We start from the raw sequence: 15,827 nt of genomic DNA, 5'->3' as shown, positions 1-15,827 counted from the left end.
ATCTATCCATCCAACCTTCTACCCATCATCCATCCACCCATCCATCCTTCCATCCACCCATCCATCCGTCATCAGTCCATCATCTATCTATTCATCATCCATCCAACCATCCATTTATCCATCCAACCATCTACCAAGCTATGCATCCATCTACCTATCCATCTATCCATTATCTAACCATCCATCCATCCACCCATCAACTCAACCATCCATCCATCATCCATCCACCCAACCACCCATCATTTATCCATCCAATCATCTCTCCATCTATCAATCCATGTATCCATCCATCCATCCACCCACCATCCATTCATCCTTCCATCCACCCAACCATCCACCCAACCATCCATCCGTCCATCATCCATCCATCCATTATCCACCGACACACTCATCCAGGGACACTGCTGCTATGAACAGCTCAGCAACAAGGCCCAGCATCCCTGGGCGATGCTCCCCATCAGGCCAGCTGGGGTCTTAGGCAGCCAGCCATGCCCAGCGAGACAGAGCTGCTCTGCGGGTCACTGTGATGACCCATCCAAAGGCCCGACTCTCGGCGGCCAAAACCCCTATCTCGGGGGGATTCCTTTTCCCCAGGTCCTGACCCCCCAGCCCTGAGAACAGGACATTATCCGCTAATAGGATCTTTGCAGATGTAACAAAATCTACAAGGAGGTCGTACTGGAGCCAGGCGCATCCGAATCCACGATGGATGGTGTTCTCCTAACAGGAGAGACACAGAGCAGAGGCCGCGTGGAGACGGAGGCAGAGACGGGAGGGAGGCGGCCACCAGCCCAGGGACGCCCAGGAATTTGGAAACAAAGCATCAGCAGCCGGGAGAGAGAGAAGCCTGGGGCGGATTCTTCCCCCAGGTCTCACAGAAAGAACCTGCCTTCCCGAGGCCTGGATTTCAGCCGCCAGTGACACGGAAAGCCGGAGAGCAGGCTCACCACGATGGTGTCGGCTCCGATGACCACGTCCGGGGCCCGCAGGTCCTTCTGCAAGAAACGCAGACTCGGCTTTAGGCGGGACGAGCCTGTACGTCTTACACATTTTCGCATCATGACGCGCGGCACCCGGCATCATAGCTTCGTTATGGATCCAGTCTTGCTTTAGAGAGCGAGCCTGGAGTGTCCTCAAGCCACCGATCAAGGGAGACAGTGGAAGAGGAAGTTAGCCACTCAGTCGTGTCTGACTCTTTGCGACCCCGTGGACCGTAGCCCGCCAGGCTCCTCTGTCCATGGGATTTTCCAGGCAAGAATCCTGGAGTGGGTTGCCATGCCCCTTCTCCAAGGGATGTTTCCCACTCAGGGATCAAACCTGCGTCTCCAGCATTGGTATGTGGGTTCTTTACCACTGAGCCACCATGGGGGCACCACTTATATATTACTATACATAATTATGACTTCCCAGGTGGCTCAGACGGTAAAGAACCTGCTTGCAACGCAGGAGACCCAGGTTCGATCCCTGGGTCGGGAAGATCCCCTGGAGGAGGGCATGGCAACCAGCTCCAGTATTCTTGCCTGGAGAATCCCGTGGATAGAGGAGCCTGGCGGGGCTACATTCCATGGGGTCGCAAAGCAAAGAGTCAGACGTGACTGAGCAAATAACACCTCACACTTTCATATATAATTATATATTTTATTACTTATAACTATTATAAGTAATAGGAAGCTACACTGATTCTATGTCATAAATGACACTGTTACATTAATTGGTACATTTTATAGTAACAGAAAGAGATAAGCTATATAAATTCTGTATTTAAAAAAAACTCTGTATTAAAATGGTACTTTTATATTATTATAATGTATATAATTCACTATGTATGCTATATAGCATTATATATACTATACGAAAAAGTATTTAGTATATGATATTATATATTTTGTACATTAGAGAGTTAACACCTCATAATAGATGAGGTATATTAATTCTACATTGTTAAGCAATATGGTTATGTTAATTGCAATTGGATATTCCATCATAACACTTATAGCAATAAAGAGAATATGTTATTCCCATATTATAAGTGATGCTGCTATATTAAATACCATAGTACCTTAAATAGTAACAGTAATGTATAAACAACACTGTTTCTATATCATCAATGATGCTGTTATATACTATAGTCGGTTATATAGTAATAGTAATAAAATAGATATATTATTTTCTATTTCATGATGCTGTTATATTAAATACCATAATATATTAAATAGTAACAGTGATAGATATGGTACATCATTTCTTTATCATAAATAATGCTGTTATATTAAATACTATACTATATTAAATAGTAACTGCAATATATAAACTACACTGTTTCTATATCATCAATGATGCTGTTACACAATAAGCTGCTGCTAAGTCACCTCAGTTGTGTCCGACTCTGTGCGACCCCATAGATGGCAGCCCACCAGGCTCCCCCGTCCCTGGGATTCTCCAGGCAAGAACACTGGAGTGGGTTGCCATTTCCTTCTCCAATGCAGGAAAGTGAAAAGTGAAAGTGAAGTCGCTCAGTCATGTCCAACTCTTTGTGACCTGATGGACTGCAGCCCACCAGGCTCCTCCGTCCATGGGATTCTCCAGGCAAGAGTACTGGAGTGGGGTGCCATTGCCTTCTCCAATATAACAGGCTATAGTATACTAAAGAGTAACAGTAATATTACATACTATAGTATGAAAGTGAAAGTCGCTCAGTCCTGTCCGACGCTTTGCGACCCCACAGACTATACAGCCCATGGGATTCTCCAGGCCAGAATCCTGGAGTGGGTAGCCATTCCCTTCTCCAGGGGATCTTCCCAAGGCAGGGATCAAACCAGGTCTCCTGCATTGCAGGCGGCTTCTTCACTAGCTGAGCCACAAGGGAAGCCCATACTATATATATTAAATAGGAGCAGTGATATATAAGCTCTTCTGTTTCTATGTCACAGACGATGCTGTTATATACTATACAATGTTATACAGTAACAGTAATAAACTGGCGACGTTACTTCCATATCGTGATGCTGTTATATGAAATACCGCAGTATTTTACAAAGTAACAGTAGCAGGCAAGATGCATGATACCCATATCCATCAGCGATGCTGTTAATAGTAAATACCACAGTATATAGTATATTATATGGTAATTTAGTGTTAAAGCTGCATTAATTCTAGATCATGGCCAGTCGCGTTCAAGTCTCTGCGACCCCGTGGACTGTAGCCCGCCGGGCTCCTCTGTCCATGGGATTCTCCAGGCGAGACTACTGGAGCGGGTCACCATTTCCTCCTCCAGTATTCTATCCAGAATCCAGGGAATTCTGTATCATAAATGATGCTATTATACTAGTCACAGTAGTACACGGCATGGTAACACCTCGGAATAGACTAGGTAGATCAACTCTTTATCCTGAATGACACTCTGATATGAACCGCAACAGCACGTTACATGCTAGCAAAGCGACAGACAACGTTGTATAAACGATACCATCTCATGGATTACACGTGCCCACAACACAGGGACACTCAGTCGCAGAGAAGCTACACCTACTGCCTGCTGCGAAGGGCACTGATTTACAACAGGTGTGAGTGAAACCTGAGGACACCCCGCTAGCAGGAGACCCAGGAGAGGAGCCCTCGCCTGGTGCATCCGGTCGGCCACCTCCAGCGCCTTCTGCTTGGCCGTTTCCACGGCGTACGCGTGTGGGGCGGCGAACGAGTCCTTGTGCAGCTTCTCCTTGAACCTGGACGGGACCACCTCGAACCTGAGGCCCTGGAACAGGATAGAAGAGGGGTTTGGGCGGGGGGAGCCCCAGGACGCTGACAGTGGGCGGGAACTGAAAGAACCTGCCCAGCCCCCTTCCCCGACTATGGACACTGACCAAGGGCCGACTTCCGGCTGCTTCTCGAGTGTGACCGGTGTGTGTGTGGAGCGGGGGCGGGCGGCGGCTCGCGGACCCTGGTGGGAAGACCTCTGTGCACGCAGAGGCCAGCAGGGCACTATTGATTGGGGTGCAGCCCTGAGGGGTCAAAGGGCTCCTGGAGAGTCCTAAAGGCCGGCATTTCGCCCTTACAGCGCTCAGACTACTGAGATGACAGCGCCTGCAGGAAAGGCTACAAATACGGCGGCTGTGTGTGTGGGAACAACTAGGGTGCTTTGACTTGGTGCCCAACACAGGTGACCCGGCAGTGCCTGCGGAAGGCGGGTCACGGACACCGCTGCCTCCAGAGTGGGGGCTGGGGGTCCTGACCACAGAGGGTCAAACTCCCCCTCCCGCACTCCCCACGCAGGGACCTCTGTGAGCAGCCAGCTGCCTCTTACTTTCTGCAGCCCAGCCCCCTCCCCACCTGCATCGTGGACCTCCCGGACCCCCAGTTAACCCCTGGGTCACACTATGAGACACCCCCCGCCTCCGGTTCTGTACCCTCGCTGAGAGGTACATATAGCAGTTCTCATTCTGTACCTACCCCCCCACCCAGCCCAGCTCACGCCCCCCACTGTCTGGCTCTGTCTGTCTCCCTAGCTGGTATCCCCGCTTTTCTGCACCCCCAGATAGGGCTGCCCCATGCAGACCAAGCCCTGTCCAGGCTCTTTGTCCCCTTCCCCGCCACCCCCCGGTCCACCAACACCAGCTCAGGCACACAGACTTGGCCTTGGCCCGGCTACCCCACACTCCCTGGCCAGCAGATCGCCAGGTCACTGAGCCCTGGCTGGAAGACCCTGGCCCTCCCGCGATCATGGACACCATAGATCTGGATTCTGCTCACTAGGGTCCTACCCTCTAGCTACCGCAGGCCCCAGCCCTGCAGACCCCAGATACCCAGTCACTTAGGCCCCCAGCCCTGCAGATTCCTGACCCCCACGCCCTGCTCACCAGACCCTCAGTCACAAGGCCTCTGTCCGGAGACCCTGCATCTTTGACCCCGTCAGTCGGTCCCACTGCTGACCCCGGGCCTGCAAACATCCACCCTCTCTTACATCCCCCCCCCCCCCAAGTCAGTAGGATCCCCAATAACTAGGCACCAGCCCTGCAGACCCACCAAGGTCCCTGTCATCTCCGCGCCGCGCCCCGCCCACGAAGCCTAGGTCATCAGGACCCTCGGGCACTCGTCTGCGACCTCCAGACGCTGGCTAAAGCCCTCCCCTAACTACTAAGACGCCCCCAGTTTCTAGGCCCCGGACCCGCAACTCTGGGGCCCATCTGGGAGGCCCGGGTCACGGCGCCGGGGGTCCCGAGGCCTCGGGTCACTAGGCCCGGGCCCGCAGGCCCGGCCCCCCCCCTCCCAGACCCCGGGCCCGGGCCACTCACAGCATTGCTGAGGATCTCCCGGCGGCGCGGGGAGGAGCTGGCCAACACCACGCGCTTGTGCTGCAGCTTCCCGATCACCGGGCACAGCAGCATGGCGCCACGCGCCCGCGCCCGGCGCCCGGAGACCGGCGCGGGGAGACCGGTGCCCCGAGACCCGCGCCGCGCGCGCGCGCGCGCGCAGCTACGCGGCCCAGGCCCCGCCCCACACTGCCCCGCCCCATTCTAGGCCCGTCCCCGGTCGTGGAGCCACGCCCAGGCCTCATCACCAATGAAACCCCGCCTCGGCCCGCACAGGCCCCGCCCCAGGCCCCTGCCCACCATGAAGCCCCGCCCCATCCATTGGAGCCACGCCCAAGTCTTGCCGCCCACGAAGCCCCGCCCCAGGCCCGCCCACGGCCGGACCTCACCACCAATGAAGACCTCGCCCAGGCCGCACCACCAACGAAACCCCGCCTCTGCCCCCCCACGGCCCGGTCTCACTACCAATGAAAGCTCGCTCCAAGCCGGCCACCAGCGAAGCCCCGCCCCGGCAGTTGGTGCCACGCCCAGGCCTCTCTGCCCAAGGCCACGCCCTCCCCCGAGGCAGGTGAGGCTCCCCGGCGCTTCCGGGCAGCCAGGGAACGAAGCCCCGCCCCATCCCCGAAGCCCCGCCTTCAGCTCGTCCCGCCCCCAGCAACTGGGGATTCCTGCCAGGCCCGGGCGGGGCCCGGAGCCCGCAAGGCATCTTGGGAGCGTAGGGATGAGGGTCCCCGGGGCTTGATGGAGGGGAGACGGGGCTCCCCGGGGCTCGATGGGGGCGAAGACGGGGGTACCCGGGGCTCGATGGGGGCGGAGACGGGGGTTCCCGGGGTTGTTGGAGGCGGAGACGGGGGTCCCCGGGGCTCGATGGGGACGGAGACGGGGGTCCCCGGGGCTCGATGGGGGCGGAGACGGGGGTCCTCGGGGCTCGATGGGGGCGGAGACGGGGGTCCTCGGGGCTCGATGGGGGCGGAGACGGGGGTCCTCGGGGCTTGATGGGGGCGGAGACGGGGTCCCCTGAATGCAGTGCGGGTGTGTGGAGATGGGGGGGTCTCGGGGCGCGGTGATCTGTGCAGCTGGAGCTCCCGGGAAAGCAGTGAGTGTCTGTGGAGATGGGGGTTTCGGGGCGCGGTGGTCTGTGCAGATGGTGGTCCCCAGAGTGCAGTGGGGGTCTGCGGAGATAAAGGTGCCCGGCCTGCGTTGCGGGTGCGGGCACTTCTCAGCCTAAGCACTTCTAACGGTCGAGGCCGGATCTTGCGTTTTCCTGGGGCTGCCCGGGGCGGCTGCGGCTCTGGTCTGTGTCCACTAGATGGCAGTAGCTGCCCACTAATGGTGACAACCCGGACGTCCGCACGCGTCCTGTCCACTGGGGGACTGAATCACCCCTCCTCCTGTGTGCCCCGGCTAGACAGGGCTGGAGAGGTGGGTGATGGACGGATGGATAGATATGATGGATGGATAAATAGATGATGGATAGATATGATGGATGGATAGATGATGGATGGATGGATAGATGGATAGATATGATGGATGGGTGGATATGATGTATGGGTAGATAAATAGATGATCGATATGATGGATGAATAGATAAATAGATAGGTCATCGATAGATATGATGGATGGATGGATGGCTAGATAGACTGGTTGGATGAATGGATAGATAGATGATGGATGCATGGATACTATATTTATTTATACTATAGAAACCAACAGATCTGACTGACGGATGGATGGATACATACGTGGATAATTAGAGATGACAGATTAAGTAGGTAAGAGTCATGCCTGGTCAGGGTCTCTGCCCTACCGCCATCTGGGGCTGGACGAGTCTCTGATGGGGGGGCGTCCTGGGCACTGTGGGGTGTGGAGGAGCTCTGGTCTCCCCCACCACACACCAGGGGCAGCCCCGGCCCCCAGTGCTGAGAAGCAAAATGACCCCTAATTCGTACCACGTATATTTAAACTAATACATATCTTTGTGTTCGTGTAACTGTATATAAGAACCCGGGTCTCTTGCCTTGCAGGCAGATTCTTTACCACTGTGCCCCCAGGGAAGCCCCTATATACATAGGGTATATCATGGAATGTGCTCTATATCGGGCTTCCTTGGTGGTTCAGACGGTAAAGAATCCGCCAGCAACGTGGGAGACCGGGCTTCAATCCCTGGGTCGGGAAGATTCCCTGGAGGAGGACATGGCCACCCACTCCAGGATTCCTCCCTGGAGAATCCCGTGGTTGGAGGAGCCTGGCGGGCTGTAGTCCACAGGGTCGCAAAGAGTCAGACACGGCTGAGTGACTTAGCACACATCGACTCCTGTGTGGAGTTAGGATAAACTCTTCTTTGCTAGGTTAAAACACACATCTTGTTTAGGAAAAAAAAAAAAGATGGTTTATTTTGAAGAAGTTCTAGATTTAAAGAGCAGTTGTCCCCATAGCATTGAGACCCTAAGCAGTCATTCCATGCGACATATTCTATCCCCCTCAGGGACTCCCACGCAGTTTGTTCATTTACACTCATTTCTGCTCTTGAGGCTTTTTAACAGCACTGATCAATGTCAGTGAAATGACAGGATCACAGGTTTCCAAAGACACAGCAGACACTGGGAAAAAACAATAAATCAATGTCTTCGTCTGACAATTTCCAGCCAACCTCATGCCTTCAGTGTGGATGTTTTAAAACAGGTTCAAGAAAAGAGATGTTGTACTCTGACCATCTGATGCGAAGAGCTGACTCTTTGGGAAAGACCCTGATGCTGGGAAAGATTGAAGGCGGGAGGAGAAGGGGATGACAGAGGAGGAGATGGTTGGATGGCCTCACTGACTCTATGGACATGAGTTTGAGCAAACTCCGGGAGATGGTGAAGGCCAGGGAAGCCTGGCGTGCTGCAGTCCATGGGGTCGCAAAGAGTCGGACACGACTGAGTGACTGAACGAGAACTGTATTATTAACGTGCTGAAACAAGGAAATCCAGCCCTGGGATTTCCACTGAGCCGACAGGCACCCCTCGGATAGGCCGGCGGTTCCCTGAAAATGCTGTTGGATTCTGGCAACTTCAGTGGAACTGGGACGCAGAAATCAGGGAGACGTCGGTGGCCCTGAGGGGCTGGACAGCGAACTGTTGGTGTCGATGGTGACGAAATGTGACCTGAGCCCTCTGGGACCCAGAGGCTGGACGGACATCACGCCCATTGCGGGCTGGTGGGTGGGAGTGGTGAGGGGCAGTGTTACCGCTGAGATCGGCTTCCTCCAAATTCAAACGGTGATGCTTGTTCTCAGCTCAGCAAGAAGACGGTTCCGTGAGGGTGGTTTGAGGTTTTCACAGCTTTTTAGAGTCAGACGCTGGAAGCCCACGCTCAGGACGTGGCTGCCACTGTCTTGCTGGGTCAGCGTTTTTCTGCCTTCGGACTGTTGTCGTGGCGACCTGACTTTCTAGGGGCTTGGCTCTGGGAACAGTTGGGAAGAGCGGGTGGGCCACACGCCATCCTGGGGCGATCCAAGTCCTTGAAGCCAGCCCTTTTCCTGCCACCCGTGGCGCACATCCTTTCTATGGCGGGGGGGAATGTCTGGCCGGCATTGTGAAAGCAGCAAACGGTGGGTCTCTGCCCTGTGCAAACACTGCGGACGGGCTTGGACACTGTCCCCTCTGTGGGCTTCCCATGGTGGGGATGGGGATGGATGGGACCCCTCAGGCGAATCCTTCTCCCCACCAAGAGGATGGACTGCCCTCTGCAGGCCCCGCCCCGGGAGCCAGCACCCAGGCGCTGCGGGCCCTAGAATCACCCGGCCAGTGGTCAGAGGCCCAGTCTCAGAATCGCAGACTGCGGGGGTCTCCTAGTGCGGCCGAGAGAGTTCTATAAATGAGGGGCTTAACGCCCGAGACAGGCATCCACCCTCCCCGAGCCCTGGGGACCACACGTCTGAGGTCAGGGTGCTCCGGGGCTGGGCTCCCTGCCGAGGCTCCAGGGGAGGGTCCTCCCCGCCTCTTCCAGCTTCCGGGGGCTCCAGGCGTCCGTCCCTGGGCTGGTGGCCGCATCCCTCTCATCTCTGTGTCCACGTCTCTCCTCTTTGGTGTCTTTTAAGGACCTTGCCACGGGGTCTAGGACCACCGTGGTTCTGTGGGTCACACTCTGGTGTTCCGGGCAGACGTGGATTTGCGAGGTTGGGACACTATGTACTGTGCCACACGAGTGTGTGGTTCTCATTCACAGGCAGCGGTGTCTGGGGACCAGCTGCTCCCGTAACATCGGTTCACAATCCCACCAGCGTGTCTGAGGCCCGATGGGGGTGGATGTCACGCGCTTTGCAGCTCCCCTGCCCTGGGGGTCTCCCCGAGCCCCTCTCTGCTGGCCCCTGCCAGGTCTCACCTTAGGGGCTTCAGAGCTGTTTTCTTCCCAGCCCCCCTCACACCCCCCCACCCTCCACCCCCCCCCCCCCCCCCACCCCCCCCCCCACCCCCCGCGAGGGAACCCTGAAGTTATCCTATGCTTCTCCCTGTGACGCACAGCTGTCTCAGCATCCCGGGCGCTGCAGGAACTGGGGTCCATCATCTTTTCAAAACCTCAGAGCTGCGGGGGTGCTGCTGTGGGCTCGTGTGCTCGCTGGTCTGGCCCGGTCCTCAAAGGATCGCAGGGGTCAGGCCGGGAACCACGGCAGAGCCCAGGAGGACCTGCCGTGGCTGGGGGCGCTCGGCGGGGAGGCGGCAGGCCGAGAAGGGGCCCGTCCAGCGTGGTCCGGCTGAATCCCAGCGCGCCCGGAGTGACCGAAAACAGGCCCCAAGGACCCCTGCTGTCCGTCAACGCCCCCCCCTACCCCCCGCACTCGCGATGAGGGGTGCCTGTCTCAGAACACGCTCTCCTGCCGTCTCACGCCGGGCCTCTCGGGCGCCTCCTGCTCATCCACGGAGCGCGCGGACAGCGTCCGCCCGGAGAAGAGGCTCTCGCGGCGGCTGTCGGGGCTGTCGGCGGCGGGCAGCGGGCCGTAGCCCAGGTAGTCGCGGAGGCGCAGCTGGAACTCGCTGGAGGCGAAGTAGTAGACGAAGGGGTCCAGGCAGTTGTTGAGGCAGCTGAGGCAGAGCGTGAGCTTGTAGGCGTGGTAGAAGCTGCGGCCCAGGAAGAGGCGGCTCACCATGTGCACCAGCAGCACGAAGTTGTTGGGGGCGAAGCAGGCGACGAAGGCCAGCAGCACCACGGCGGCCAGGGAGACGGCGCGGCGCCGCTGCGCGCGGCCGTGCGGGTCGGCGGAGCGCAGCAGCGCCAGGATGGTGGCGGTGTAGCAGGCCACGGTGACCACGAACGGGACGAGGAAGAGCACGACGAACAGCGTGAAGAGGAAGGCGGCCCACGTGGCCACGCTGGGCAGCATGTTGGACTTAAGCACGTCGAAGCAGGTGACGATGCCCAGCGCGTCCACGGCGTAGGTGAGGTCGGTGCGCGCCAGCGGGGACAGCGCGGCCAGCAGCAGCAGCCACGTGGCGGCGCAGGCGGCCAGCGCGTAGCGGCGGCGGCGCCACCGTGCGGACGCCAGCGGGTACACGACGCCCAGGAAGCGGTCCACGCTGATGCAGGTCATGGTCAGGATGGACGAGTACATGTTGGCGTAGAAGGCCACGGTGACGGCGTTGCAGAGCAGCACGCCGAACACCCAGTGGTTGCCGTTGCAGTGGTAGTGAATCTGGAAGGGGAGCACGCAGGCCAGCGCCAGGTCCGTGATGCTCAGGTTGATCATGAAGATGACCGACGGCGTCTTGGGCCCGATGTGCCGGCACAGCACCCACAGCGAGAACAGGTTGCCCGGGATGCTCACCAGCGCCACCAGCGAGTACACCGCGGGCAGCACCACCGCGATGGCCGGGTCGCGCAGCATCAGGATGGTGGCGTTGTCCGGGCGCGTCATGTTCACGTCCATGCTGCAGGCCAGGTGCGGGGCGGCGGCCGGGGCGGGGCGCGGGGGGCGGTGGCCTCGGGATACGCGGTGCCAATCTGCAAGACAGGAGGGAAAGGGTGGCACCGGGGAGGTGAGAGGCGGGGGAGGACCGGGTGACCTGGGAGAGGGGCCGACACTCGGGAGCGTCACGGGTGCACACACACGTTCGCGGGAGCGTTTACGTCGTGTGGTGTATGCACGTGTGATACAGACACACACATTACGTATATATATCTGATACACACACCACATTGCATGTATGTATACGGCATATATGCACACACACCATACCGCATGGATCTATGCATATATATGTGTGATACACACACACACCGTATTGCATGTATATACGTATATATGTGATAGATACACACACACCATATTGTATGTGTCTACGTATACATGATATGTATACACACACACCAACCATGTTGCATGTATATACGTATATATGTGATAGATACACACACACCATATTGTATGTGTCTACGTATACATGATATGTATACACACACACCAACCATGTTGCATGTATATATGTATATATGTGATATATATACACACACCATATAGTTTGTATATGTGTATATATGTGATACACACACACACACCATATTGCATGTATATATCTATATATGTGATATATACACACACACACTGTATTGCATGTATATACCTATACATATGATATATACACACACACACCATATTGCATGTCCTGGGAGAGGGGCTGACACTCAGGAGCGTCACGGGTGCACACACACGTTCACGGGAGCGTTTATGTTGTCTGGTATATGCACGTGTGATACAGACACACACATTACATACATACATATATGTGATACACATGCCATATTGCATGTATGTATATGTGACACACCACCACATTGCATGTATATATGTATACATATATATGTGATACACACACACACCATATTGCATGTCCTGGGAGAGGGGCCGACACACGAGAGCGTCACAGGTGCACACACACATTCACGGGAGCGTTTATGTCGTGTGGTATATGCACGTGTGATACAGACACACACATTACATATATATATCTGATACACACACCGTATTGCATGTATGTATCTATATATGTGATATATACACACACACCATATTGTATGTATATATATGTGACACACCACCACATTGCATGTATATGTGTATATATATATGATACACCACATTGCATGTATGTATGTCATATATGCACACACACCAAATCACATGTATGTATGTATGTATGTATGTGTGTATATATATATATGTGATACACACACACACCATATTGCATGTCCTGGGAGAGGAGCAGACACTCAGGAGCGTCACGGGTGCACACACATGTTCGCGGGAGCTTTTATGTTGTGTGGTATATGCACGTGTGATACAGACACACACATTACACACACATATATGTGATACACACACCATATTGCATGTATGTATATGTCAGATATGCACACACACCATATTGCATGTATGTGTGTATATATATATGTGATACACACACACACTTGCATGTAAATCTCTATATATGTGATATATATACACACACACATCATATTGTTTGTATATGTATATATATGTGATATACACACACACACCATATTGAATGTATATATGTATATATGTGATATATACACACACACACCCCATATTATCTCTGTATATGTATATATGATATATATACACACACACCAACCATGTTGCATGAATATATGTATATATGTGATATATATACAAACACACCATTATTGTTTGTATATGCATATATATGTGATACACACACACACACCATATTGTGTGTATATACATATATATATGTGACACACACCATATTGTATGTGTATATGTATATATATGTGATATAGACACACACACCATGTACCATGTACACATGTGTATATATACTTGACACCCACCATATTGCAGTCATATGTGATAGATTACCCACACACCATGTTGCATGTATATATATATGTGACACACACACCATATTGCATGTATATATATGTCATATGCACACACACCATATCGCATGTATGTATGTGTATATATATATGTGATACACACACACCATATTGCATGTATATATCTATATATGTGATATACACACACACCATATTGTATGTGTATATGTATATATACATGTGATATACACACACACCATATTGCGTGTCCTGGGAGAGGGGCCGACACACAGGAGCGTCACGGGTGCACACACACTTTCATGGGAGCGTTTACGTCATGTGTTATATGCACATGTGTTATAGACACACACATTACATATATATATGTGATACACACACCATATTGCATGCATGTATGTATATATGTGATACACACCGTATTGCATGTAAATCTCTGTATATGTGATATAGATACACACACACCATATTGCATGTGTTTATGGATATATATATATATATATGATACACACACACACCATATTGGATGTATATATCTATATATGTGATATATACACACACACCCCATGTTGTCTCTGTATATGTATCTATGATATATATGCACACACACGAACCATGTTGCATGTATATATGTATTGATATATATACACACACACCATATTGTTTGTATATGTATATATGACATACACACACACACACCATATTGTGTATGTATACATATATTTATGTGACACACAGCATATTGTGTGTGTATATGTATATATGAGTGATATAGACACACACACCATATACCGTGTACACATGCGTATATATATTTGACACCCACCATATTGCAGTCATATGTGATATATGACCCACACACCATGTTGCATGTGTATATATATATGTGTGTGTGTGACACACACACCATATTGTATGTAAATATCTATATATGTGTGACATAGATACACACATATTACATATATATGTGTGTGACACACACACCGTATGTATATGTCTATATATGTGATATGTACACACACACCATATTGCATATATATATGTGATATATACACACACACCATATAGCGTGTACATGTGTATATACACACTAGACACACACCATATTGAAGGCATATATGTGATATATTACCCACACACTGCGTTGCATGTATGTGTATATATATAATATATATATATGGCGCAATACCGTATTGTCCATATATACGTATATATATATATATGTGAAGTAGACACACACACCATATTGTATGTAAATATGTATATACATATGTGTGACACACACCATATGGTATGTATATATGTATATATATTTGACAAACACACACACCATATTGCATGTATATATCTATATATGTGATATATCTACACACACACCATATTTTACATGTATATGTATGTATATGTGATGCACACACACACACCATATTGCATGTCCTGGGAGAGGGGCTGACACACGGGAGCATTATGGGTGCACACACACGTTCGCCGGAGCGTTTATGTCATATAGTATATGCACACGTGTGACACAGACAGACAGATTACACACACGTATATATGCGACACACAGACCACATTGTATGCATATATCTCTATATATGATACATATACACACACACTGTGTTGCATGCATATATCTATACATGTGATACATATACGGACACCATATTGCATGTATATATGTATATATCTATGTGATAAACATACAGACAGCATACTGTATGTGTGTCTGTATATATATATGTGATGTATAGACACAGACATTATTGCATGTATGTGTGTGTAAATATATATGTGGGATATACACACACCATATTCCATGTACACATGTGTATATATACTTGACACCCACCATATTGCAGTCATATGTGATACACTACCCACACACCATGTTGCATGTATGTATATATGTGACACAGACTCCATATTGTCTTTATATACGTATATATGTGATATAGACACACACACGATATTGTATGTAAATATGTATATATGTGTGTGTGTGACACACACACCATATTGTCTGTATATACATACATGTGTGTGATACACACACACATACAATATTGCATGTATCTATGTCATTTGTATACACACACGATATTGTATGTGTATATGTATATATGTGTCTAACACACACACCACATTGCATGTATATGTTTATATGTAATATAGACACACACTAGATCACATGTATGTATGTGTATGTGTGTGTGTGACAAATACACACCATATTGCATGTAGACATGTATATACATGGGACACACAGACCCCATTGTATGTATATATCTATATATATGATACATATACACACACACCATATTGTATGCATATATCTATATATGTGATGCATACACATACCATATTGCATATATACATGTGTGTCTATATATATATGATAAATATACAGACCCCATACTGTATGTGTATATGTATACATCTGTGATATATACACACATCACATTGCATGTATATATGTGTATGTATGTGATATATGTGACACACACCATATACCATGTACACAGGTGTATATAGACTTGACACCCACCATATATTACCCACACACCATGTTGCATGTATACATATGGGACACACACACCATATTGTCTGTGTATATGTATATACATGTGATATAGACACACACACCATATTGTATGTAAATAT

The 15,827-nt window shown here is 51.2% G+C and overlaps 2 protein-coding genes across 3 annotated transcripts in view; both read right to left on the bottom strand.

Annotated features, from left to right (window-relative positions):
- Positions 1-5,457, bottom strand: part of ASMTL (acetylserotonin O-methyltransferase like) — a 19,929-nt gene extending 14,472 nt beyond the window's left edge. Inside the window, exons 1-3 of one of the 2 annotated variants that reach the window (XM_040266417.1) lie at positions 5,289-5,457; positions 3,620-3,751; positions 948-995 (exon numbers count right to left, since the gene is read on the bottom strand). In XM_040266417.1, coding sequence (XP_040122351.1) covers positions 948-995; positions 3,620-3,751; positions 5,289-5,381 — 273 coding nt within the window. In that variant the 5' untranslated portion in view covers positions 5,382-5,457. Of the gene's footprint in view, positions 1-947; positions 996-3,574; positions 3,752-5,288 lie in introns of both variants that reach the window. The other variant, XM_040266416.1, reaches the window with a different exon arrangement.
- Positions 1-11,240, bottom strand: part of P2RY8 (P2Y receptor family member 8) — a 14,322-nt gene extending 3,082 nt beyond the window's left edge. Inside the window, exons 1-2 of the mRNA XM_040266418.1 lie at positions 10,432-11,240; positions 5,289-5,295 (exon numbers count right to left, since the gene is read on the bottom strand). Coding sequence (XP_040122352.1) covers positions 5,289-5,295; positions 10,432-11,211 — 787 coding nt within the window. The 5' untranslated portion in view covers positions 11,212-11,240. The remainder of the gene's footprint in view (positions 1-5,288; positions 5,296-10,431) is intronic.
- Between the last annotated feature and the right edge of the window lie 4,587 nt (positions 11,241-15,827).

The sequence above is a fragment of the Oryx dammah genome, unplaced genomic scaffold, assembly GCF_014754425.2.
Source record: "Oryx dammah isolate SB20612 unplaced genomic scaffold, SCBI_Odam_1.1 HiC_scaffold_23, whole genome shotgun sequence".
In the NCBI taxonomy this organism is placed as follows: Eukaryota; Metazoa; Chordata; class Mammalia; order Artiodactyla; family Bovidae; genus Oryx; species Oryx dammah.
The sequence above is the reverse complement of the archived record's forward strand: the minus strand, read 5'-3'. Positions and strand labels throughout refer to the sequence as shown.